This window comes from Cetorhinus maximus, chromosome 14, assembly GCF_964194155.1.
Source record: "Cetorhinus maximus chromosome 14, sCetMax3.hap1.1, whole genome shotgun sequence".
Classification (NCBI taxonomy): domain Eukaryota; kingdom Metazoa; phylum Chordata; class Chondrichthyes; order Lamniformes; family Cetorhinidae; genus Cetorhinus; species Cetorhinus maximus.
Window position 1 is genome coordinate 7,660,697 of NC_135892.1, and position 26,221 is coordinate 7,686,917.

A 26,221-nucleotide genomic window follows, 5' to 3' on the forward strand; every position below is an offset into this window, starting at 1 on the left:
GGCATTTGCTTTTTTTTAGTCAAGTGCTCTTGTCCTCATTCTTTTTTCCCTTTTCTGCTCTTTGACTGAATCTAAGTATATTGTGGTCCCTGTTTTACATATGTTCCCTACTTTTAGGTCATCTACTTTCTCCATTAAATTAGCTAGATCCGGTCAAGTAATGCTTCCTTCTTGGAATGTTGATTGAGATAATAATTCTGAACACACAGCAAAGAAACTCTTTTTTTTACCACAAGCATTTTTCCTAACACAATATACTTTTGAAAATAATTAGAATCTGTTTTTTACTTTATTGAATTCTACAGTATATTTATGTCAGAAACATTCAAAGTAATGCTAAAATACACTCTACTATCTCAGCTGATCTTAAGTAGACTGCTCCAGTTAAGCCTGATACTCAGAACAATTCTCATTCTTTTACCAGATGTTGCTGTCTGGACTTTAGAGCCAAGAATGATCTGCAGTTAGCTGGGTCTGTACTGACTCTGGGCTGGCAGGCTATCCTCCTCCCTTGCACTAGTAGGTCAGACTCCCACACTATTATGTGAAATATGCTGAATGAACAAGAAAATAAAATGAATTATCTTTAGGGGCTTCCTCATTCTTCAAGCTATCCTCCATATACCAAGATGCATGCCCTCTATCCCCTTTGGAATTGATTGTATGTATTTATACTGTGTTCCATTTTCTGCTTTCTGTGGGAGCGAACTGATTCACCATTACTTTCATAGAGCAAAAAAGATTTCATTGGCATTTAAAATATTTTAAAGGGACTATGTTCACACCTGTAGATAGAAAAAAATCTCCTTTCTCCCCCCGTCCCACTAATTCAGAATTATTTTTGAAAGGATTCAAATGCTGGCGTATCCCATCTTCTAGAATGGGATTGAACCTTTTGAAACCTTCTGTCAATGGTGTAATGTCTGAGTTGTATGGGGTGAGGAGGTATATGGCAAGCAAATTCAAAGGTATGCGGAAGTATCAGAAAATTCCCACCAAATATGCTGTTCTGCACGGAAGATTTGTTGACATTGAATGGTCTGTGGAACAACTACTTGCAATTATATGCGCTTTCAATGTAGCATAACGGCCCAAAACACTTCACATGAGTGTTATCAAGCTACAGAAGGAGATATTAGAGTTTGGTCAGAGGTAGGGAATGCACTAAAGGCTAGAATTGGAGGAGTGCAGAGATCTCAGGATGGTGGGGGTGGGGGAAGGGATTGGTGTGATGTGGGCAGTTCTAGGCCTGGAGGAGATTACAGAGATGGGTGAGGCTAGGTGTTGGGAAGCTCTTGATGAGAGGTAATAAAGAGCAGCATTTATTTTTGCATACCTCTTGCCAATGCCCTAGTTCTGTAAAAGGAAATTCTTCCCTTTCCTCCCCTTCCCCCCTTCTTTCCAATTGTGTTTCCATATGATTATAACATTGCTTCTGTTGCATCTGATATTGCCAAATTCCAAAATGTGTTTTCAGTGTTGAAAGTTGTTTCTGCCAACCTAAGACTCTGGGACTCCGAGTCTGTGCATTTTAAAGACATACTTATTTTAAAGGCTAGCGTAAAAAACATTCTTCAGTCATATCCTATATTTGAGGAGCAGAGTTTCATATATAAATTGTTAGAAATCAACCTTCTTTTGTGGAGTTGAAATGTTTTAAACATATCAATGACTGTACAATCATTGGCAGAAAACTTTCATAATTTGAAACACATGCTAGATTATCATTTTGGGAAGAATACTTTATAGGAGCTAATCTAAATTATTTTAAAAATTAATTATATTTCATTGTTTATGGTTGAATGGAAAAGTTATTTGCTACTTCAAGTTAGTATATTTTTTCTTTCTTTCTTAAAATTTAGTGTTCCCACTCCTGTTCCACATTTGCATGCCCATAATATTGCTAATATTGACAAGGTTTGGTGTAAAAGTTGTATTAAAACATCTAGTGAAAAGTTTAATCTTTTCCTTTTTAGGACTTTACATATTTCCTGATCGTTTTGTGGTTTGTATAACTCCGTGTGAAACTGGTCCAAAAAATGGAATGGCTGAGGAACTGATTACTGTATGTATTTTTTATAAAATTTATGAATTATAAGTCTGGTTTGTAAAACCTCATTATAATGAATGAACGTTTTGTTACTTTCACAACAATCCACTAACATTTGAGCTTTTAAAACAAGCTGCACTCTTATTAACAAGGTTCAGTTGTATTATACAGTGGGAAAATTTTGCAAAGCTCTGTTCCCATGTAGAGCGTTGCTAGATTTCAAGGTAGCGCTATAACGCTACAAAGCTGCTTTCTGCAACCTGTGTTCCAATCAAGGCTCCAAACTGGGAATGGAATCTTGTAAAATTTCTTCCTATATGTACTTTTTCCTTTATGTGAAAGGAACTTATGTAGGTTTTAGGTTTTATTGTAACTGGAAACAAAGCATGACTTTAAACCTGGGTTTAAATGAAAATAATGTATATTTTGATTCTATATGATTTTTACTTTATGCTATATCTACACAGAGAAACATTTTTGCACCTTGTTTTGCAGTTTATGACAAATCAAAGGCTATGTGGGTATACTAGTAGCAGCTGGATTAGCAGGTAACAAATAGTGAGGTGCAAAACTGATCTAATTAACAACTTGCTGATCCTCTTGTGTGAAGAGCTGCTTGTCCTACACTTTACATTTGCTCTATTTATAACTTCTAAACAGGAAGTTAGAATGACCTGCGTGATCTGAGGGCAAAAGAATGTTATGTCTTGGATAGAGACAGCTGCCTCCATGTATTCGTGACACATGTCATACTTGATGCATAAAAGTTGTTTCACCCTCCTTCCATAATGTAAGTGGAAGTGCATACTTCACAAAAGTCAGCAAAGCTTTCTGAATGTTAATTCCCTTACAATTTACATAAAATCATAGAACACTTCAATTTGAACAAGTTGGAAACTTTTAGGGATTAAATAAATGAAAAGGTAAAGTTTTATATAATCTTTCTGTACACAATAGAGGTGCATATTTTAAGTTTAAGCACAAGAATTGCAATAGTAATGGATCAGTTAAATGAAAATGTTTCCTACTCTGTGTTCATATTACATTGTTTTGAAGGTGGCAGTGGTAATATTTATTGCCTGTGAAGCATAATGTAGAAGTGTCCTGACTCCTAGTTTAAATCTTCATATTAAATGTACATTTTTTGTAATTAGTTACATTTCAGCATTATAGTGAACAAAAAAAGATAGGGAAGTTATCTTTCCATACACACTAAAGTTCTATGTACCAACAGCAAGTCTGCACTAATAAATAAGGCCTTAATAAAAAAAAAATATATAATCTGGGATTAGTACTTTAAAAAGAATTAAATTTAATTTACAGAGACATTATTTATGCCAAGCCTTGTTTAAAAATTTTATCTTTATATTAATTAGCCAAATCATAATCAGTGTGCTTTCTGAACTGTGTGACAAATGCAGAGTGTACTTATAAGCGATAGTTGAAAATGGTTCTTTGAAATATTAAGAACTAGGCCCTACAGCTAATGTATTGTAATCTCCTACATCACTGATGTATTTACTCATTTGGTCACATAAATGTAGCTTTCTAAGCCATAGATAGATTGCATCGACAGTGGGTATCACCAGTTGTTCTGCACTGTTTGAATTAACTCCCTCAAAATAGTCATCAGATGATATTATCAGTTGCCCTGCAATCACTCCTCATATTTCTGTTTGCAAACAACACAGCATTATATACTTGTAGACCAATTTAGTGTATTCAGAAATGTTATTTTAAAAGTACATTTGGGGGGTGGCTTGCTCTCAAACGTCTGCACTATTCTAGGGTAGTTGTTAGTATATCAAATTTTTGCAATATGTTAATGAAAATAGGGCGATTGCGAAAACTGTACCGCTGGACTACCTTGGTTCTAAGACAGTGGGCCTAGTAGTGGAATGAGCAGGGGAGTTTATTTTAAAATATCAGTGATAACTATTACCAACATCGACATACATTGGCAGTTTGGTCAGATACCTCCTTTTTTTCTCCTTTACTTTCTGTTTTGAGTTCATCATGTCCCATTAAAGCACTTTGGAATGCTTAGTCAAATGAAACATATTAAATCAATATAAGCTGCCATCAGAGTAAAGAGCACAATTTCAAGTAACAAAAATGAACCTATATTTCATTTTCTTTTGTTCTTTACTTTGTCACAGTTTTCTTTGTCAGTTGTCTATTTTCTGGAAAGTGTGGATTCCCTGCTAGGGATTTCCATAAATATCAGTTACCATTTGCTGTCTTTCCAAAATGACCACTTTTCATGTGAGAACTTATGCAGCAAGTAGCAGTTGGCTAATGGGCTGTGGTGCCATCAGAGTTGAGCCTAATCCTGTCCTCACCTGATGTTCACAGATGCCCAGTTTTAGCTGTTCCTCTTTCTCTTTGGTTCTTCCTGCATCACACATCACTTGACCAAAAGATAAGGCAAGCAAATAGCTTCCAGGCTTCTACCAATGCTAAAATTGAATAAACAAGGTGAAGCAGTGTGTGAACAATGTGGAGTTGTTCCCTTGCTAACTTGTCTTCCTCCCTCCATGCAGGCTTTTTTTTAATGCTCCATATGAAGTTGGAATGTTGCTGTGTAGATAATTTATCAAAGACCTGTGATCTATTGCCTACTGATAACTTTTATTAATATTATTCGATTCACATCGGATTATGTATCTACAATTTTGGTCGACAGCTTTGGTGAACATTGGTCCCAGACATTCAGTTTTGTTGTTATACAAAGAACACTTACCAGTATTTTGATTCATGTTTAATCGTAGACTATCAGCAAGAATATATTTTGATGGATTTCTCCCTTGATCCAAATGTTTATCTTGGGTCATGTTGGTCCTGAATATTTCTTTGGGATGGAGCAATTAGCAGAGGGCCTGTTTAGTCAGTGGCTGCTTGAGGAGCAGAACTATCAGATCTGTTAACTGGAGCTCTGTACTTCCTTTCTTACTTTTTGAACCCTTTTTAAAAAAACTCATGATTAAGCCAGTGTTTCTGAGAACAGACAAAACCACAATGATGTTTTATTTGAACAAGCAAAGCAGAATGTGTTTGCTATTACTCTGAGCTTAGTCAGAGCATTTTTAAATGGTCCCTTGTGAGGAACAGTTGTGGTTGTGTCCAGCCATCTTTTAGAGAAGTAACAGTAAGCTGAATTTGCTTGATGATGTTATGACAGGTTTCCTTCAGGTGGATTGTCTCTTGTGTCATTTCGCATCTCATCCACTCTCTTTTATTCTACAGAAGTTCAGACAACCTATTGTGAAAAATCAGTTTGCTGACTCATGATCTGGGTGACTATGGCTTTCAGAGTGTTTGCCTGACAATCCTTTGCAACTTCTCCGGTTAAAAATCCATCCAGACTACCAGTGATGGTGACAAGCCTTTATATACTACTTCCGGTCTTTGTGAAGCTTCTTATCCAGAGAGTACTATTACCAAGATGTATGCAAAAGTGTATAAGCAGAGCTGGGGTTTCTCGTCACATTTTTAGGCAGCAAATGTCTCTGATTTGCTTATACACTGCCCAGTTATAAACCTTCTGGGCCAGAAGTTCAACTTGAACCTGAAGCAGGTGATGAGTCACCCAAAGTGATCACTCTATGTGCCCATACCTGTTGGCACAAAGTCTGAGCCAAATTCAGCAATAGGTCTCATTTGTGTTTAACAGTAAGCTGTGGGGGCTGGGGTGGAGGGGGGCAGTCAGATGCCCAGAAGCAGCTTACTGGTACCAGCTGCTGCTGGCATTAGCTGCAGTCCTCAGTTGGGTCCTGGGGGTTGAGGAAGGGATGTTGAGTGGGTAAACACTAGATGCTAGCAGAGAAACAAGTGAAATCCAGCTTGATCTACACTTTGTCCACTATAAAACTAATTAAACTTTAGGAACAAAGGAAACATATGAACTTTGGATTCTGAAACTAGGCATACTGTATCAGAATGCTAGTTTTGCTTTCCAGATTTCTACTCTAAATGTATAGAAAAAAGGAAACCCATTGGAAGTTACATAATCACTTATAGCAGTGGAATAATATCCCTGTGCAAGGACAATAATAATTTTCAACTTTGCTGGTGTTGACTTTCATCAACTTTACTGGCAAACTTTACTGTTTTTTTCAATTAATCACCCTTTCTTGTGTATATGTAATCCAATATGATGTACCAAAGAATATCACTTGCTGATCCGATTTTGCTTCCCTAAAGGTGGAACTCAGTCATGTATGTGTATGTTTGTGTCTTTTCCTTCATGAGAAAGATCCTTCAGAGGCTAAATTGGGTGTTCCTCTGTACTATGCACTCAAATAAGAATGGAAGATGGTGTCAGAGATGCATGCACACACTTCTGACCGGAAATGCGCTGTATTCCATTTTGGTAACGTGGCTGCACGCTCCTTACCTTTCTTCTATCACTGAACATCACATTGTCCTCTTTTTGCCAACATTTTAACCACAAAAATGTGCATATTCGTTGGATGGATGACAGCCACATACTCAAAGGCCTTCCACTTGGTGAACTGGCCTCTGGGTTACGACCTGCTAAATGTCTGTACCTATGCTTCAAGGACACCTGCGTACAAGATATAAAGATGGCAGATAAAAGCAAAAAACTGGATGCTGGAAATCCAAAACAAAAACAAAAATAAAAATACCTGGAAAAACTCAGCAGGTCTGACAGCATCTGCGGAGAGGAATACAGTTAAAGTTTCGAGTCTGAATGACTCTTCAAGTCATACGGACTCGAAACATTAACTGTATTCCTCTCCACAGATGCTGTCAGACCTGCTGAGTTTTTCCAGGTATTTTTATTTTTGTTTTTGATATAAGATGGCAGACATCGGCACATACAACTGGGAGACAGTCGCCAACAGCTGTGACCTCTGAAAGCTGATTGTTGAAAGGGGCATTGCAAGAGGCAAGGACAAACTAAAAGCTCAGCTGGCTGAGAAGAGGGCCCAGAGGAAAGAGGGCAGCGAATTCTGTACCTTCTCAGCCCTCTATCTTCATCTGTGGCAAGTGAGGCTGAGACTGCCATGCCAGAATGGGGCTCCTGAGATACACCAGGCGATGCTTAACACAGAGTTGACCACCAGGGTGTAGACCATCATCTCATGAGACCAAAGGGTGCCAAAGAATAAATCTTACTGTGGAAAATGCTAATTATTTCAAAGTTGCTAATAAGTTATTCAGATAAGCAGAATACCCTATGCTTTCAGCTATGAGACCACTCATATATACGTGAATTCTTAGCTTATGATGCTATCCGCATTTGGTTTATTCGCATTTTATAGGGTGGACTAAAGAATTATCGATTGATTTTGGCTGGGAAGTTGCAAGTGGAATTTGCAGGCTGGGTTCTTTCCTTGGTTTTAGTTGCCTTGACATGATTTTGCTTAAAGCCACTGAAGCAATTTTTAACGTATTCTGACATGTAAAGATTTTGTCAAGAAATAAAGTGGTTGGTAAAGATATTTCAAGGGGGTTTGTACTATCATGAAGGACAGATAATGCTGGTGACACTAATGCCTTAGTGGATGCCCATAGTTACTTTACTAAAGAGTCTTTAAGTTCTACAGAAATGTTAAAGCAAAAATGCAAAAGTTGCCTTTTTATTAGTTTCTTCTATAAATGGTGAAAGTATAGATCTAAGATAAAAGCAAAAAACTGCAGATGCTGGAAATCCAAAACAAAAGTACCTGGAAAAACTCAGCAGGTCTGATAGCATCTGCGGAGAGGAATACAGTTAACGTTTCGAGTCCAAATGGCTCTTCATCAGAACTAAGGAAAAATAGAAAAGAGGTGAAATATAAGCTGGTTTAAGGCAGGGTGGGACAGGTAGAGCTGGATAGAGGGCCAGTGACAGGTGGAGATTGCCAAAAGATGTCATAGACAAAAGGACAAAGAGGTGTTGACGGTGGTGATATTAGCTAAGATATGTGCTAATGGTGACATTAAGGGTAGAAAGCAGGACGAGCAAGGTACAGATAGCCCTAGTTGGGGTGTGGTGGGGGGAAGGGATCGAAATAGGCTAAAACGTAGAGATAAAACAATGGATGGAAATACATTTAAAAATAATGGAAATAGATGGGAAAAGAAAAATATATATAAATTATTGGAAAAAGGGGAATCGGAAAGGGGGTGGGGATGGAGGAGAGAGTTCATGATCTAAAGTTGTTGAACTCAGCATTCAGTCCGGAAGGCTGTAAAGTGCCTAGTCGGAAGATGAGGTGCTGTTCCTCCAGTTTGCGTTGAGCTTCACTGGAACATTGCAGCAGACTAAGGATGGACATGTGAGCATGAGAACAGGGTGGTGTGTTGAAATGGCAAGCGACAGGGAGGTGTGGGTCATGCTTGCGGACAGACCGAAGGTGTTCCACAAAGCGGTCACCCAGTCTAGCTGGGTTGTGAATAACATTCAAAATTCAGACAAAATGTTTCTTACAATATTAAATAGAAGTTACTGTGATGAAGAAATATATGGTCTAAAAATAACTCCTGACCACCTAATTGCCAGCTCTAATATTAAGCACAGATTGCAATATTTTTATCATCGGAAGTAAAAACTAGGTTATTTTAAGCACAACAATGCATTCCTTTGGTCAGTAAACATCTGGGGCTATCATTGTGTCCCTTTTTTTGTCTTCTAAAAGCTGCTTAATTGATGCTTGCAGGAAGGATTGCTGCGTCAGATTTAGTTTACTATAACAAATGGTTCTAAAAGAGTTTGTGGTGCTCTAGTTGAAGCAGTTGCAAAGATTCTGACTTCATTTCTACCACCCCTATTCTAAATAGAGACTGATTAAGTTTGAGAACATAGAGGAAAATCACAAGAAATACATCCGTATTAGCTCAGTGATTGCTTGGACTTACATTCTGTGTCATGTCCTTTGGCTTTTCTTACAACAGCTTCCCTTTGTGGCTTATTTCCAGCCTGAGGGAGTTTACATAATTCTTTCAGTAGAATTTTCAGCAGTTCCCACAGTGTCTTTCAGTATCGAGGGCTGACTCATACTTGAGTCTTTTAATTGAACAATTCTGCATCTATTTTGTGTGTTCGTTTCATGTTTTGTTTTGTTTTAAAACTACTCTGGGGAATGGGGGAGAGAGAAACATTCACTTATGACCTACCTAAACTGTGATCACTTGTTTTCAGAACTTGTGTTTGTTAACTCTTTCAGGACTGAAAAAGCAATTCTACAACAAAATACCTGCCACAAGATCTATTGTTAATTCCAGGATTACTATGAGTGAAGAAACATGCTGTATATTTCTTTCATTTGTAATATTTAGTATCAGCAATGTATAGGAAACATAATTTTCACTTGCTAAATAAGAAATGTGTTTTGGAAGACAAACCTTGGGAAAGAGAACTTGGGAATTAGAATTACCATATTCATTAGAGTGGGGGAAGTTTTGGTAAACATATTTTGGATTAGTGCAGTTGTTTCATTTGGACTGTTTATGGTATCTTACATAGAAAGATATAGGGATAAATAGTATAACAAACAGTATAGTATAATGTGTTATGTTTTCACAACCAGTGACCCATTGCATGAAGAGTCATACAGACTCAAAACGTTAACTCTGTCTTCCTTTCCACAGATGCTGTCAGACCTGCTGAGTTTTTCCAGAAGTTTTTGTTTTTGTTTCAGATTTCCAGCAAGCGCAGTATTTTGCTTTTAACCCACAGCATGATATGCAAACAATAAACTTTGATATGCTTTACTGATTTGGTTGCACATTATATTAAATCATGTACTACCATATCTTTGTTATATTGTTTATGCCATGCAAGTCCTAAGAACTGCCATCACCTTGGTAATATTTAAGAAATGTTATTAAATTTTCAATAATTAAGTATGGGTACGCCCTTCTCTGGAGGCACTTTAATACTTGACAGCATTGTAGTGAGATATGCATTGTTTCTATATTGTATTGCTATGCTGTTCCTTCTTGGCACTGTGAGATATGCTATTACACTGGTCAGGGCCATTACCAGATACACTAATGGAATCAAAGTCTCCTCCGTTTTGCAGGAAGGATCCTACATTAACGGAGCATGAACTCTCTCAATCCACTTCTGAATGGGCATAGATTGAAGCACAAACCTTTTCTTAATTTGATGCTAATTGGAACAATTTCACTGAGAGTTTATGCAGCATGTCTAGGGTTAGAAATGGCGATTGTCATTCTGGTGCATTGGCATGTTCTTTTGTGATTGAAATTGAGGCAGAGTGGACGTGCCTAACTTTGCTCTGCACAAATCCAGTGATTTATCACAGTGTGTTTACCCAAACATCAGACAAATTGTGAGTAAAATTTTGAGAAGATTGTGTTGAAAGTAAAAACAATAGTTACTGTTGAAATGCACTATTGTGCCTTCAAAGATACCTGAATAGAATTGTTTTTAAATCTGCTCTTAACAATAAGCTTGCTTGTTAAATTGTTTCTTTTCAAATAATAGAAAAGTGAACATTGGGATCAGCTGCATTGTTGTACTGTATCAGCTGGAGCTGTGGTGTGGCATGCAGCCAAATAAAGCTGATTCAATACAGTACAGCCGGTGCATTACAGCTGATACTTAAACTTGAGTGCTGGGATCAAGTTTAGGTTTTTAACTATCTCAATAGACAAAATGCAAAAAATGAGTTGATGGAATAAATAATCCCCATTAAACTCATTATGTTAGCTTTCCGAAGGGACGGAAGTGTGTTTCAGAAATTATTAAGTTTATAAACTGTCTTCTATTGTCTTAAAAAGATGCAATTTTACAATCATGTTTGTTGATAACAGCAGACTCTAAAATACAAGCTCCAAAATGTGATTTCATGAGCTTTAGCTATACCTGACCTAGAAATGCTCAATGCTAACAATGGGTGACCCAAATGGAAAGTGTTTCATTTCCCAGTTAGTGATGATATCTCTCTTCTTGATGAGTGCAATATATAATAATACAGAATAAGCAAATTTGTATGTAAGCATGCCTGTTTTATAATGAGATACTGCATTTCTTTAACAGGATGCTGAGCATGGAGCCTCAGAATACTTTCCTGGGGATTCAGAAATGAAAGAGCTTTGCGATGTCTCTGTTTCAACACACAAGAAGAAAGAAGCTTTGAAACACATGTATGTATTACCACATAATTAAACTGAAGAATTTGCTCCCCATCTATGAAATGATAAGTGTTAAATCTGACTACTAAAAGGAAAAGTTGAATTTATGCAACTGTTGAAGAGGCACCATTAAACTGCTATTTTAGAGTTCCTGGCCTGCCAGCATTGGGCATTGTCATGGGCGGGATGGGAAAATTGGGATAGCAGCCAAAAGTCACTTGAAGCCACTGGCGCGACCGGAGAATCCCAGCCAGTAAATAAGCAAACATATGCTGCCCTCTTCTATATAGCAGGATTGACTGAAATAAAAAACAAGATCCTTACATTTCTTTCTTTCAGAAATATTGCTTTGCTGGTTGTCAAGACACACCTAATCTTTAACACACAAATTGGGCACACCTTAGGCCTCATTTTTATGCCTGGGTAAAAGTTTATTGGAGTTTAGCTTTCCTTCCTTCCTGCATCCCACAATGTATTAGTGTTAACTTTTATATCTACTACCTCACATTTTTCTATAACTCTGCAGAGCCTTAACATTTTACACAGATAATACAATGGCGTTCATCAATCTCATCAACTAGTTGATTCCTTGAGAGATGAAACTTAAACCATAACAACTTTTAAGCACTTTTAACATAGACAAATGTCCAAAAGCTCCTCACACAAGCATAATCAAAACAAAATGTCAATCTAAAGGAGATATTGGGAGGAGTAGTTAAAATATTGATCAAAGAGGTAGGTTTTAAGGAATGTCTTAAAGGAGGAGAGTTTGGTGGAGGATTTTCAGATAAATCCAGTACTGGACAAAAATAAACTGAATAGTGGATTGCAACCCTTCTGTTACTCTCCTGGAGCTGCCATGGTAATAGAACATACCTACCATGTGTGTTGCAATATGTTAAACAGTGAGTAAATATATATGCCCGTATGACAGAGAGTTAGTTGGAAATGTGTTCTGTCTGTTGTGGTGCTGGGAGTCAATGGTAATGTTGACTTCAATTATGCCTGTGTGAAGTGCTTTGGAATATTAGTAGCTGAAATATTCTCATCCATGTGCAGAAATTCCTTTTAAGTCCTCTTACCATTCTCATTCTCCCTGGTCCATATGGTAATTTAGAAACCATGAAGAAGAAGTAATTATCCTGCTGGCTTCTTACTTCCCAAGCTATTCCAAACGAAGCTCTATTCCCAGTACTATTCAAATTTATTTATCCTCCATTTGCACCAGTAACTGGTGTGGATCATCGGCTGCTATTTTTGAAAGGTTATTTTTGGCTGTAATCCCAGTTGCAAGTGAGAAAGTTATAAATTCTAATGACAAAGATACCATTACCTTATCTAGATTGAGTTTAGAACAGTGATTAGTCCATGTCATGTTTTGGGATTTTTGGTATATTTTCATGGAAAGGATGTGTGTATGATTAATCCTGAAGTGTTGATTTAGATTATTCTCCAAGGTTAGAAATCCTCCTCCAACATGAACCTGCTGGGACAGAAATGGGATTTTATATTAATTAGCCAGGCCTTACATCAGTTTCTTCTGATGATTGTGGATCATTAGGAAATCATTATTTGAGGCACTGACACCATAGTAGGATAGAATGTTCTGTCCTGTTGAGCTTCACACAAGCCTAATTTCAATTAGGGATGAGGTAGCAGGCTTGATACACTGCTCTGCAGGCCAACTCCCAGACAAGGAGGGGCCAGGAACCAAGCCTCAACTTCCTGTAGAACATGAAGAGAACAAAGACTTTCATTGAGAGGTCAGTTGATAAAATCTGATAAGAGGGAGACCAAGCAGGTTACCTAAAGAGCCACTTTACACTTCATCTAATTTAGTGCTGACTGACTACAAGCCAATATATTCAGCCCACAAATTTAGACAGGGTCCTTTATGTTTTTCTCACTCACGCAGCTGACACAGTTATTTGGAGCAAGTGAAGTTTTGTTACATTTGTTATTAGCATTCCATTCATAAAATAAATCCACTTAATGCATATCCAGCCTCGGCTCGCCATATTGCTCTATATTTGAAAGAGCCTGGAAAAGTGCAGATGAAGATACCTGCAAAAGATGCTGTCTTCAGTTCTGATCACATGGCAGACCTGTTGTTTCATTTCCCAGGATATGCTGTTGCAAATTAAGATATTGGGCAATACGGGCAAACCCTTTAACATGAGACTCTTAGACCACTTATAGAAATGCCCAGCAGCCAAAAGAATATATTTGGTAAATCCTAAACTTATAATGGTCTGCTTCCACAATAGTCATAGAATTTATGTCCATTGTCAAATTTACGATGGGATTTTCACCTGTGCAAAGTACCCATTTATCAAACTGACCTGTAGACCAAAATCCTAGCATCCAGTTTCTTGTTTATCATGTTAAGTGGTGTAAAAAGAGTGTAGTTAGAGTTAGCAGTAGCAGAAATCAACATTGTCTTAAATTGAACTGGTAGTTGCTGGGAACAGAAGACTTGGAGAAACTGCTGGCATATCATTGAGCACGTCTCTAGTTTCCTACAGCCTAAAAATAAGTTGGTGGTTTTCTGTAGCCTAAGCTATGCTACTGAAACCTAGTATTAAATTCCTGACCATCCCTCTCCCCTTTAAAATGACTGTCACTTCCCCATTAAAATAAAATTCCACATGCCAAACCAACTTCTTCCATTGTCACAGCACTGACTGCCCTGGTCAAAGCCATAAATGATGGCCTCTGTGACATTGACTGTAGTGCGTTTTCCCTCTCTACCTTCCTCAATCTTTTCACAATGTTGAACAATGCAGATCATTGTTCTTCGTCTTTGTCCTGTTTCAGATACTCGTTGGGTCCATTCCTACCTATCTGAATGCAGTCAACACATATCTTATAATTACTTCTCTTTCCTTCCTTGCACTGTCACCTCAGGAATCCCTGAAGAATTTCTTTGGCCCCTCCTTCTCCTTATGTATATGTTGTCCTGTGGTGACAGCATTCACAGGTGTGGAGTTAGCTGCATAATTATGCTGATGCTATCCAACTATACTTCTCAAAATATTTCACTCAATCTTGTGACCACATCTGTGCTATTAAACTTCCCATTCAAAATCTAGTCTTGGGTGAGCCACGACTTCCTTCAGTACAAACAACAAAAAGACTGAAGCCATGGTTTGCAGTGCTTATCACAAACTCAGCTGGAGCTCAAAAGAATTCTTTTGAGGTGATCTTATTGAAACATATAAGATTCTGAGGGGGCTTGACAGGGTAAATGCTGAGAGGATGTTTCCCTTTGTGGGGGAATCAAGAACTAGGAGGCACATTTTAAAAATAAGATACTTCCCTTTTAAGATGGAGATGAGGAGGAATTTCTTCTCTGAGGGTTGTTATGTTTGAAATTCTCTTCCACAGAGAGCAGTGGAGGTTGGGTCATTGAATATATTCGAGGCTGAGTTAGACAGATTTTTGATCTACAAGGGAGTCAAAGTTTATGGGGGGCAGGCAGGAAAGTGGAGTCCACAATCAGATCAGCCATGCTCTTATTGAATGGCGGAGCAGCTCAATGGGCTGGATAGCCTACTCCTGCTCCTATTTCTTAGTTCTTATGATTTCATCCACCTTTGGCCACTCGCAGTTCAGTAAAACTGTGCAGTACCTTGGCCTTCTGCTTGAGCCTGAGCTTCAAACCTCACCATCTTTCTATGACCACAACTGTTTATTTCCTCCAATGAAACATTATCCACCTCTGCCTCTATCTTACTGCTATAACATTGAAACCCTTGTCCATTGTATTGCCATCTCCAGACTCAATTACTCCAGTGTTCTTCTTGCTGGTGTCCTTTCATCTACATTCCATAAATTCCAACTTATCCAAAATATATTTGCTTGTATCCTGCCCTGCACTAAACCATGCTTGTCCATCATGGCTCCCTATTCCCAACACATTAAATTTAAAATTGTCATCCTTGTCCTCAACTCCTTCCTTGGCCTCCTTCACCCCCACTACTGCAGCCCCTTCAGACTTACTCTCCCTGCTGCATCCTTTGGTTTCTGAATCTAGTTATCTGATCTTCCTACCCTCCCCCTGCCACTCAGGTCTCAGAGCTTTCAGCTGCCCAGGCCCTGACCTTCCCAAAACTCACCTTTTCTGCCAAGCCCTTAATTATCGTCCCTAATTTCTGTCCCAATTCAGTGTTCTGTTCCTCTTGTTACTCCTCTGTAAAGTGCCGTGAGGCATTTTCTATGTTAAAGGCATCATTTAAATGCTCTTTATCGTTGTATTGCCATTGATAGATTTCCAGGCCCCAGCACCACAAGCAGGTGAAACAGTATGTGAAGTCTTGTCAATGGCTGATAGGCTCAACTGAAATGGATGAGCCAGGGAATAAGCTTGTCCCACACAGCATTTTGAAATCCTGAGCAAATTAAATATCAGGGTTTTTTTAATCTTTACCGGAATCAGCTTTAAACACTTCTTTATAGGAACACAACATTCTGCTGCTGCTTATTAAGTATTCAGAGTTTGAAAATATTGGACTTTCCAATTATGGCCACAGAATAAAGACTTGAAACCTTTTCTTTTAATATGTTAACAAGCAGTATGTTAATGGAAGAATTCTTTTAGGTTCATTTCAAAAAAAGCATTTTCTTGTTAACCCCACAAAATGTACTTCCTGCTTTTGCTTTTGTACTTAATATAAAATTTATGAAACGAGTATTAGTTTTCACAGCTGGAAACATCTGAACTATATGCAACAGAAATAATTAAGATTGACATTTGAATAACTTTGAGGGAGTTTTCACAAGTATAGAATACTTAAATGAATCTTTTTCATCTGAGTGACAATGAACATCTTAATTCTTACTGGACCTTTCATTTTTTCAGTGTAAAAAAGGCTTGTCGCACAAAAATGGGAAGCTTTAACAAATCCGAAACTAATAATTGCTTGCCAAAAATATTGCATGCTGAAATAGAAGATGAGCAGGATGTAGCCCAATCTGCTACAGGTTTCAGACATGAGGTTCAGGATATAAATACTGGAAGAACAGAAGATTGTATGAACTCTGTTCAAAGCAAGTTATTACTTCCTGTCATAAAACTGGAAAAATATATTAACGAGAGACAGCCAGCTCAAGAGAACTGCCAACAACAACCACAATCGATTGAACAGCTGAAGACAGGTTTGAAAAGCACAGTGGGCGGCAATGAGTCAGCACTGCAGGATCCTAAACAAAATGAAGTAAACTCAAAATTACAAACGAAGCGAAGGAGAGGCTTCTGTCAGAACGGAACAGATAGTGCCAAGAAGCTAGCTTCAGGAGAAACTCCAGCATCCCTCCATGAGGTTGCAATGGGAATGAATTCTCCTGAGTCTTTAAGAAAATCACCTGCGAGAAAAAAGCTTTTAAAACGTAATTCTAATTGTAAAAGGTCAGTCAAAGGTAAACCCAACAGTCTTGACCCCACAAAAGAGAATGGATGTGGATCCTTGTTTTCTACAGGCAGTTCTCCCCAAGACTTTTGCTACATGGATAAATGTAAAAAAAGACGACTAACAACACGAACCAAACTGACTAAAAAGTCAGAGAAGGCACCTTCAGTCCTCCTTGGTTCCGAATCTGTGAATTCAGCAACAAGTACAGCATCAGTAGAAGTTGAGTCTGAAGTAGAAAATGTGCCAAGAAAATCGAGACTTCAGCGGCCAAAAAGGCTGGAACTTTCAGGAATTAATAAGTTGTCACACGACAGTCACTAATCGTTGGCACTGTTTGGTTGTGACAGGAGAGGATTTCAATTAATATAGTGCATAAATGAGAAGTCGTTTTGTAAAAGCACATCACTCTTGTAATGTTATTGAGATACCAGCAGTCTTGGATATTTCAGGGTCAGACTTGTACTTTGATATTAAATTCATTCCTAAAGGATAATTTATTCTCATTTAATTTTAATGCAGTACTTAAGAAAGCTTCATTTCTTGATATCTTTAGTCCTGTCTAATTTGATGTTAATCCTACTAATAATTAGTTTACAAACGATGGATTTCAGTAATGTGTTTTTAATTTGATTTTAAAATCACACTTTCCTGTCTTAGTGATCTTCATATAGTTTTCATTCTTAAGCCTGTTTCACCAGGCATTTCACAATAAAGTTTAAATAGATTTAAAACTGTTTATACTATTGTTTGTTTTTCACTTCACATAAACTTTGGGCATAAATGGCTATCTACTAATATTGGTTTTAGTGTCATGGTGGTTTGATAAAACATATCATGTGTTTGGTGACATTACAGCATTTATTCTTTACAGTAATAAATCACATTAGATTTAACTAATTGGGGATGGCTCAAGCCACAGTGGCATGAACAAACATTTCCCAATACAATCTAGATTTTCACCCCCCAATTTCTGTTATGTGCACAATACATGATAATTTATTCACTTTGAGCAGAGGTTTAGCCTCATTGATCATGAGGTTATCACTGGTAAATGTTGGAAAATTGATCAACCATAGCCTTGAAGTTCATTAAGATGATTGTCATTTTGATGATGTCACTGAAATAACTGCTTTTTTCACCAACTTGACCTCTAAAGGTTGATCACATTGGAATTTCCCAAAGATAGGTGGATTCTTGTCATAGTACTTAATGTCTAGATGCTGATGTTGACAGCAACCCCTCCTCCCCCATAAGAAGGGTGCCAATTAGACTAGGAAGCCCTTTTCTTGGATTTATGCTAAAATGATGGATTAAAATAACACTAGAATAGCCTCCCAATTCTCATTTATATATAAAAGAGGTAGTTGAAGAGTTAATCTAAAGTCAACTCTGGCTGAGGAAGCAGGCATAATTGTGAATCTGATGATTACCTTTTTAGACACAGCATGATTGTAACAAGAATAGCCATTTTTTTCTTAGCTAAATTTTTGATTATGCTTCACCTTTTATTTGGCTTTCACTGGTAACAAAATCTTTTTTTAAAGTCAAATCCTTTCTGCAATTATGTCTCAATGTTTTGAATGCAGTAAATTTGCAACAACAACTTGCATTTATATAACGCCTTTAACTTGGTTAACTGTCCCAAGGTGCTTCACAGGACTATTATCAAACAAAATTTGACTCTCAACCACAATGAAATATGAGAATAGGTGATCAAAAGCTTGGCCAAGCAAATTAATTTTGAGGAGAGAGATGTGTAAAGTTTTAGGGAGAGGATCCATGACCTTAGGTCCAAGGCAATTGAAAGCATGGCTGGTTAAAATCTGGGATGTTCAAGAGGGCAGAATTAAGGGAGTGCAGCAATCACAATTGGGGTTGGGGGGCTGTCGATGGTTGTTGGTGGTGACAAATTGTGGTGGTTGCAGCATTGAAGGAGATTACAGACATAAGAAGGGACGAGGTGATGGAAGGATTTCAAAACAAGGATTTTAAAATTAAGATTTTCCAGTCCTAGAGCTAATGTAGGTCAGTGAGCGCAGGAATGATGGATTAGCTAGATATGGTGTGAATTAGGACACAGGCAGCAGAGTTTTGAATGAGTTTATTTATGGAGGATGGAAGATGGGAAGCCAGCCAGAAGAGCATTGGAATAGTCAAATCTGGAGGTAACAAAGGCATGGATGTAGGTTTCAACAGGACATAAGCTGAAGTACGGTCAGAGGAGAGCGATGTTATGTCATCTTGGACACTAATGTCACTCGCAGTGTGTGGAAAATGTATCAAGCAAAAACATACAACAAAAAAAGTCAGAAATGTCCTCCATCATCAAAGGTCATTCATAATAACATGGGCAAAATTTTAGAAGAGAAAGAATCTGTCAAATTGGGTTCTACTTTGAGGTCTATAGCTGATGAGACCACACCTCCGTTATACAACGGCAATCATATTTCAAATTTGTCAAGGAAAGTACTGCTCCAGGCATTAATTTAACCACAGTAGAATTTTAATCATAGAAATTATAGCACAGAAGTAGGCCATTCAACCCATTGTATCTCTGCCAACTGGAGCTATACAAAGCCATTTCACCAACTCTTCTCTAACTTTTTATATTCTTTCTCAATGACTTCTCTAATTCTCTTTTTAATTAAGTTATAGCCTATGCCTCAATAGCCCCTTGTGGTAAATCATTCTATGTTCTAATAATCTCTATTTGGAGGAAAAAAGGCTTCACTCCCTAAGTCTACGTTCCCTTGCTCCACATTCATTAGCTACAAAATATGCTCAGATAGCCCTATTGTCCACTTTCTGCCCTATGGTCATCTTTCTGTCCAGGCAGCTACATTCCCTTTACTGCTATGTTCCTTAATTCTTTGCAACAAGTCTCTTACTTGACACCTTATTAAACAGCTGAAAACCCATGTATTACAGCATTCATTGTATTGGTACACTGTTTCATTTTTAAAAAATAGCACATCAGTTTTGACTGTCCCATGATTAGTCCATCCCTTTCCCTTTGCTCACTAATTTATCCTGTATTCTGAAAAGATTGGACATGAATGCTGGTGGCAGTAACTGATCCAGCTAAATTTTGTTGGTATGCAGCTTGGGCATTTAACAGTTCGTTTAAATGTTCTGCCTGGAAAAGAAATGCTCCAGTCTTGATCATCTGTTATTTCAAGGAGATCAAACACATTCGTGGATCATGTTTGCAACATGAGAGAGATGTATTCATTCACTCAGATACACAACCGCTGCTGAGCTGGTCCAGCATTTTGACCTGCTACCCATGTGCACCATGAATGAGGTCCAAATATCCAATTGCTCTTTCCACAATATGTCACTTTATTTGTTTCATACCTCTGTATTTTGGTATTATTGGCCCAGAGACATACTGACAAGTTAGTTGGGTCTTGAAGTGAATGTAATGCTTGGACATTTACAACTTCAGGTGCCTCCACCAGATGTTTTTCCATTAACTTCTTCATATTATGGGAACACTTTACTAACCAATAAGAGAATTGTCAAAGGAATAAATGTTCATTCAAGTTAATTTGACTTGAACCCAGGTTTCCTATACTTCTTGCTCCCTATTTATAAGCAAACTAGAAGAATTATTTGGATCATTTCTTTCCAGTGCTATCAGACTAGATTTGGTTCCTCTTATAAATACAAAAAAAAAAATTCTCTCAGACAATATTGCTTCTGTTCTCAGACTGTGAGCTTGAAAATTATTTTTAGTAGTTTGAGCTGTGACTCAGTTCTGCAAAAATTATGAATTTTGCCAAGTAATGATTTCATAAGGCAAAAGACATATTAACAATTTGGTATTTTCTCATGAATTTCACATTTGCATTGCTCATACCCTGTACAACATTTGCAAAGGAGTTCCAAAAATTAACTCTGCAAACTTGAGGAGCTGAGAGAACTTGAAAATGTTGCATTTGCTTCTTTTGTGCCAAAACAGATATGGTGTAACTCATCTCATTCTCTCCGCTGGCCCCATCACTGCCCACCCCCCCTGTTCCCCCCAAGAAAGACGAATCAATGAGGTTTGATGCATTTGCTAAATTCCCCTTCATAGTTGATTAAATTGGCTTTAACTAATTATAAAGCCATGTGACCCTAACAATAAGGATTCAGCGCGATTGCTCAGATTTTCTGTTTTTCAATTTGTTTTTCTATCTGATGATTGCTTAAAAATCATTTAATTTCACCTAAGAGATGTTATCACCAAGTAAATAAAACTCTCGAGCCACCTAACACTTCAATCATGGGATACCACATATCCTGTGTAAGACAACACTAAAGTTGATAGCCTATCCCCAGAAATGGAGATATCAGCCAATATCCAACATAAGTCCACTGACTCCCACAGCTACCTTGATTGCAATTACTCCCACCCAGCTTCCTGTAAGGATTCTGGTCAATTTTCCCAGTTTCTCCACCTGATTGCATATGTTTGGATGATGCCACCTTCCATACCAATTCTTCTGATGTGTCTTCAAAACAAAGATTCTTCTGTGCCAACATTGACAGGGCCCTGGACCATGGACCACGTCATTTTCTGCACTTTTGCTCTCACTCCTTCCCCTCCATCCCTCCCTCCCTCCCAGAACCACAATAAGGTTCCCTTTGTGCTCACTTTTCACCCCACCAGCCTCCACATTCAATGGATCATTCTCCTCATCATCTGAAGCTCGATTCCACCATCAAACACATATTTGCCTTCTCCCCCTTTTCATCATTCCAAAGGGGCACTCCCTCCGTGACACCCTAGTCCACTCAATCATCCCCAACACCACTTTCCTTCTCAATGCACCTTCTCATGCAAACTCAGGAGGTGCAACATCTACCTTTTACTTCCTTCTCACCCTAAGGGCCCCAAACACTCCTTCCAGCTGAAACAGCAATTTGCTTGTACTACTTGCAATTTAGTATGCTGTATTCACAGTTCATGATGCGATCTCTTCTACATTAGGGAGACCAAGTACAGATTGTGTGACAGCCTTGCATGAACACCACCATCCAGTGTGCGAGTGTGATCACAAGCTTTCAGTCGCCTGTAAGCTTTAATTTTCTTTCCCACTCGCACTCTCTCCTCTCTGTCCTCAGTCTGTTCTATTGAAGCTAACATAAGCTCAAGGAATAGCACCTCAGCTTTCAATTAGGCACTTTACGGGCTACTGATTCAACATTAAGTTCACAATTTTGGATCATAACTCTGTTATTATCATTGTGGGTCTTAGCTTAGGTTGTCCTTAGTCAGGATTGATAGAGACTGCTGGAGGCAAGGTTGTTGATAAATTTAACCTTTTATTAAAATTCTTCTAACTATATACAGGTCAAGGCTTCACACACAGTCATCGCTCAGTATGCTCTTTGTCATGTGACCATATCACTGATGATGCAGACTGTTTATATATTTAACATGAACCTTTTACACCACAATAACCTCTGCCCCCATTTTTTCAGACTGCAGCTGTCGGTGATGGTTCTGTTATCCCCATTTACATCTCCTCTAGACCCATCTTTTGTTTCTTTCTTTGCCCCATCTTTTGCCTCAAGCCATCATCTCTTTTATCATTTAATCTCTCCTCTCTTCCATCCTGTCACAAACCTTCCCTTTTGTTCTTCGCGCCCACCCCAGCCCCCTGCCTCTGTACTTGCTTTAAACCTGTTACATCTCTAACTTTTTTCAGTTCTGACCAAAGGTCATCAACCTGAAACATTAACTCCTTCTCTCTCCACAGATGCTGCCTGATCTGCTAAGTATTTTCAACACTGTTTTTATTACTAAAGTTATGACTTGAAGCAGGGCAACTCATCCCTATTTATTTGTAGACCCTTACATCCAAGATTGTTTCTGTAAAGAATTGAGGAATTATTTTAGTAGAGCAAAGATTCAGATTATCAAAAATTGTAGTGATGAATAGAGCTTATTACATACCACACACATGTTTTGCCCATTTGTTTAAATATGGCATTAGACTGAACTCTGTTCTAATTATACAATAGATAAAGGTATTAACTTATGTAAATGACAGCACAAAATCAGGCCATTTGGCCCAACTGACAGACTGGTATTTACCTCCACCTAAGCTTTCTCCCAATATAACTACCTCTTTCCATTCTGCCCCCAAGAATATGGAATGTAGGTTGAACCAACAACCTTTGGCCTTAAGAGGTGAGAATGCTAACAATGAGCCAGCATAGACATCACAAAGAAATAGAAAACTTAATTTTTTAAATTGGGACTTATGAATGCTGACAAATGCATTAATTGCGTGCAGCAATGTCCTGACAGCTGGGTATGATCCTTGTATTGAGGCCGTTGTAGAGACTGAAACGGCTTTGTCCCAAAGCTGAGTTTTCAGCATTTTGGTACTGGTAATCAGTCAGAGCATTGAGCAAAATAATGTATGAATCTAGCAGTAGAACGTACAGCCAGTTCTGTCATTTGTAATAATAAATTTGCTTTAATAAAGAAAAATATATTTTCTGTAATGATTTGCTGAAGATTAATGGGTCAAAATCATTCGAGCCATCCAACATTCAAGCATTTGGAGGCTCTTGTAGATATATATATATATATAATATAGCTCCAACTGGAGATGCAATTAGGGTCTGAATTTACTGTCAGTAGTCAGGGATCTATGTACAAAGTCACACAGGTCTACAGCACAGAAAAAGGCCCTTCAGCCCTTCGGCCCATCGAGTCTGCACTGGTCAAACAAGTACCTAACTATTCTAATCCCATTTTCCAGCACTAGGCCCATAGCCATGTATGCCATGGCATTGCAAGGGCACATTCAAGTACTTCTTAAATGTTAAGACGGTTTCTGCCTTACCACCCTTTCAGGCCATGAGTTCCAGATTCCCACCACCCTCTGGGTGAAAAAATTCACATCCCCTCTAAACCACCTGCCCCTTACCTTAAGCCTATGCTCCCTGGTTATTGATCCCTCCACCAAGGGGAAAAGTTTCTTCCTGCTTCCTGTCTACTCTATCTATGCCCCTCATAATTTTATATACCTCAATCATGTCCCCCCTCAATCTCCTCTGCTCCATGGAAAATGACCCCAGTCTATCCAATCTCTGCTCATAACAAAAACTCTCCAGCCCAGGCAACATCCTGGTAAATCTCCTCAACAGTCTCTCTAGTGCAATCACATCCTTCCTAAAATGCGGATTCCAGAATTGCATGCAGTACTCCAGCTGTGGCTTAACTAGCATTTTACACAGTTCCAGCATAACCTCCCTGCTCATTTATTCTCGACTAATAAAGGCATGTATCCCATATGCCTTCTTAACAACCTTATCTACCTGTCCTGCTACCTTAAGGGACTGGTGGACATGCACACCAAGGTACCTCTGATCCTTGGTAGTTCCCAGGGTCCTACCATTCATCATGTATTCCCATGCCTTGTTTGTCCTGCCCAAGTGAATCACCTCACACTTATCCGGATTAAAGTCCATTTGCCACTGATCAGCCCATCTTACCAGCCCGTCTATATGCTCCTGTAATCTAAGGCTATCCTCCTCACTATTTACCACCTCACCAATTTTTGTGTCATCCGTGAACTTACTGATCAACCCTCCTATGTTCAAGTCTAAATCGTTTCTATATACCACAAACAGCAAGGGACCCAACACCGATCCCTGTGGAACCCCACTGGACACAGGCATCCAGTCACAAAAACACCCTTCGACCATCACCCTCTGCTTCCTGCCGCTCAGCCAATTCTGGATCCAATTTGCCAAATTGCCTAGGATCCCATGGGCTCTTACCTTCGTTATCAGTCTCCCATGTGGGACCTTATCAAAAGCCTTGCTGAAGTCCAAGTAGACTACGTCAAATGCATTGCCCTCATCTACACATCTGGTCACCTCTTCAAAAAATTCAATCAAATTGGTCAGACATGACCTCCCCTTAACAAAACCACGCTGACTGTCCTTGATTCTTGTCTCTCCGAGTGTAGATTAGTTTTGTCCCTCAGAATTGCTTCCAATAGTTTCCCCACCACTGAGGTTAGACTGACTGGTCTGTAGTTCCCTGGTTTATCCCTTCCTCCCTTCTTGAATAATGGTACCGCATTGACTGTCCTCCAATCCTCTGGCACCTCTCCTGTGGCCAGAGAGGTATTGAAAATTATTGGCAATGCCCCTGCTATCTCCTCCCTTGCCTCACTCAACAGCCTGGGATACATTTCATCTGGGCTTGGAGATTTATCTACTTTTAAGCCTGCCAGACCACTTAGAACCTCCTCCCTTTCTACGCTAATTTCTTTAATTATATCACAGTCCTTCTGCCTGATTTCCATACCCACGTCGTCCCTCTCACTTGTGATCACTGACACAAAATATTCATTTAGAACCCTACCTACATCTTCCGGCTCCACACACAAATTACCACTATGGTCCTTAATGGGCCCTACTCTTTCCCTAGTTATCCTCTTACTCTTAATGCACTTGTAAAATAACTTTGGATTTTCCTTTATTTCACCTGCCAATGCTTTTTCATGACCCCTTTTCCCCCCCTAATTTCCTTTTTAAGTTCCCCCTACACATTCTATACTCCTCTAGGGCTTCCGCTGTTTTGAGCCCTCAGTATCTGCCATAAGCCTCCCTTTTTCTCTTTATCCAATCCTGTATATCCCTCGACATCCAGGGTTCCCTGGATTTGTTGGTCCCACCCTTTGTCTTTACTGGTATATGTTGGCCCTGTGCTCTCCCTATTTCCTTCTTGAATGAGTCCCATTGCTCTGACGCAGATTTACCTAAAAGTAGCTGCTCCCAGTCCACTCTGGCCAAATAATATCAGATCTTACTAAAATCGGCCTTCCCCCAATTTAGAACTCTGATTTCTAACCCATTCTTGTCTTTTTCTATAACAACCTTGAATCTAACGGAGTTGTGATCACTATCTGCAAAATGCTCCCCCACTGATACCTCTACCACTTGCCCAGCTTTATTCCCTAAAATTAAGTCCAGGACCTTTTGTAGGACCTTCTACATACTGGCTTAAAAAGCTCTCCTGGACACATTTTAAGAATTCAGCTCCCTCTAAGCCTATCACACTATGACTAACCCAGTTAATGTTGGGGAAGTTGAAATCCCCTACTATTACTACCCTATTATTTTCACACTTCTCTGAAATTTGCCTGCATATCTGCTCTCCTATTTCTCTCTGACTGTTTGGGGGCCTATAGTACACTCGCAGCAATGTGATTGCTCCTTTTTTGTTTTTCAGTTCTACCCATATGGCTTCATTTGAGGAGCCTTTCAGGATGTCATCCCTCCTTACTGCTGTAATTGATTCCCTGATCAATATTGCGATACCCCCTCCTCTTTTACCTCCTTCCCTGTCTCGCCTGAAGACCCTATATCCTGGAATATTGAGCTGCCAATCCTGCCCCTCTCTCAACCATGTCTCTGTGACAGCAATGACATTGTACTTACATGTGTTAATTTATGCCCTCAACTCATCTGCCTTATTCGTCAGTCTCCTTGCATTAAAATAAGTACCATCCAACCTTGCCAAACTCCCTTGTGCCTTAACTGGCCTATAATTTCTATGCCTTCCAGACTCACTTGCTCTCTCTTCTAAGTTTGGCTGTGCATCTCCCCCTGCCGAACGTCCTCTCAGAAT

The 26,221-nt window shown here is 38.8% G+C and overlaps 1 protein-coding gene across 6 annotated transcripts in view; it reads left to right on the forward strand.

Annotated features, from left to right (window-relative positions):
• The window catches only part of slx4ip (SLX4 interacting protein), a 109,794-nt gene extending 92,429 nt beyond the window's left edge, over positions 1-17,365 (forward strand). For 5 of the 6 annotated variants that reach the window (XM_078556446.1, XM_078556448.1, XM_078556449.1 and 2 more), the window contains 3 exons: positions 1,977-2,065; positions 11,067-11,173; positions 16,023-17,308. In XM_078556446.1, the coding sequence (XP_078412572.1) occupies positions 1,977-2,065; positions 11,067-11,173; positions 16,023-16,893 (1,067 nt within the window). In that variant the 3' untranslated portion in view covers positions 16,894-17,308. Of the gene's footprint in view, positions 1-1,976; positions 2,066-11,066; positions 11,174-16,022 lie in introns of all 6 variants that reach the window. The other variant, XM_078556447.1, reaches the window with a different exon arrangement.
• Positions 17,366-26,221: the final 8,856 nt, after the last annotated feature.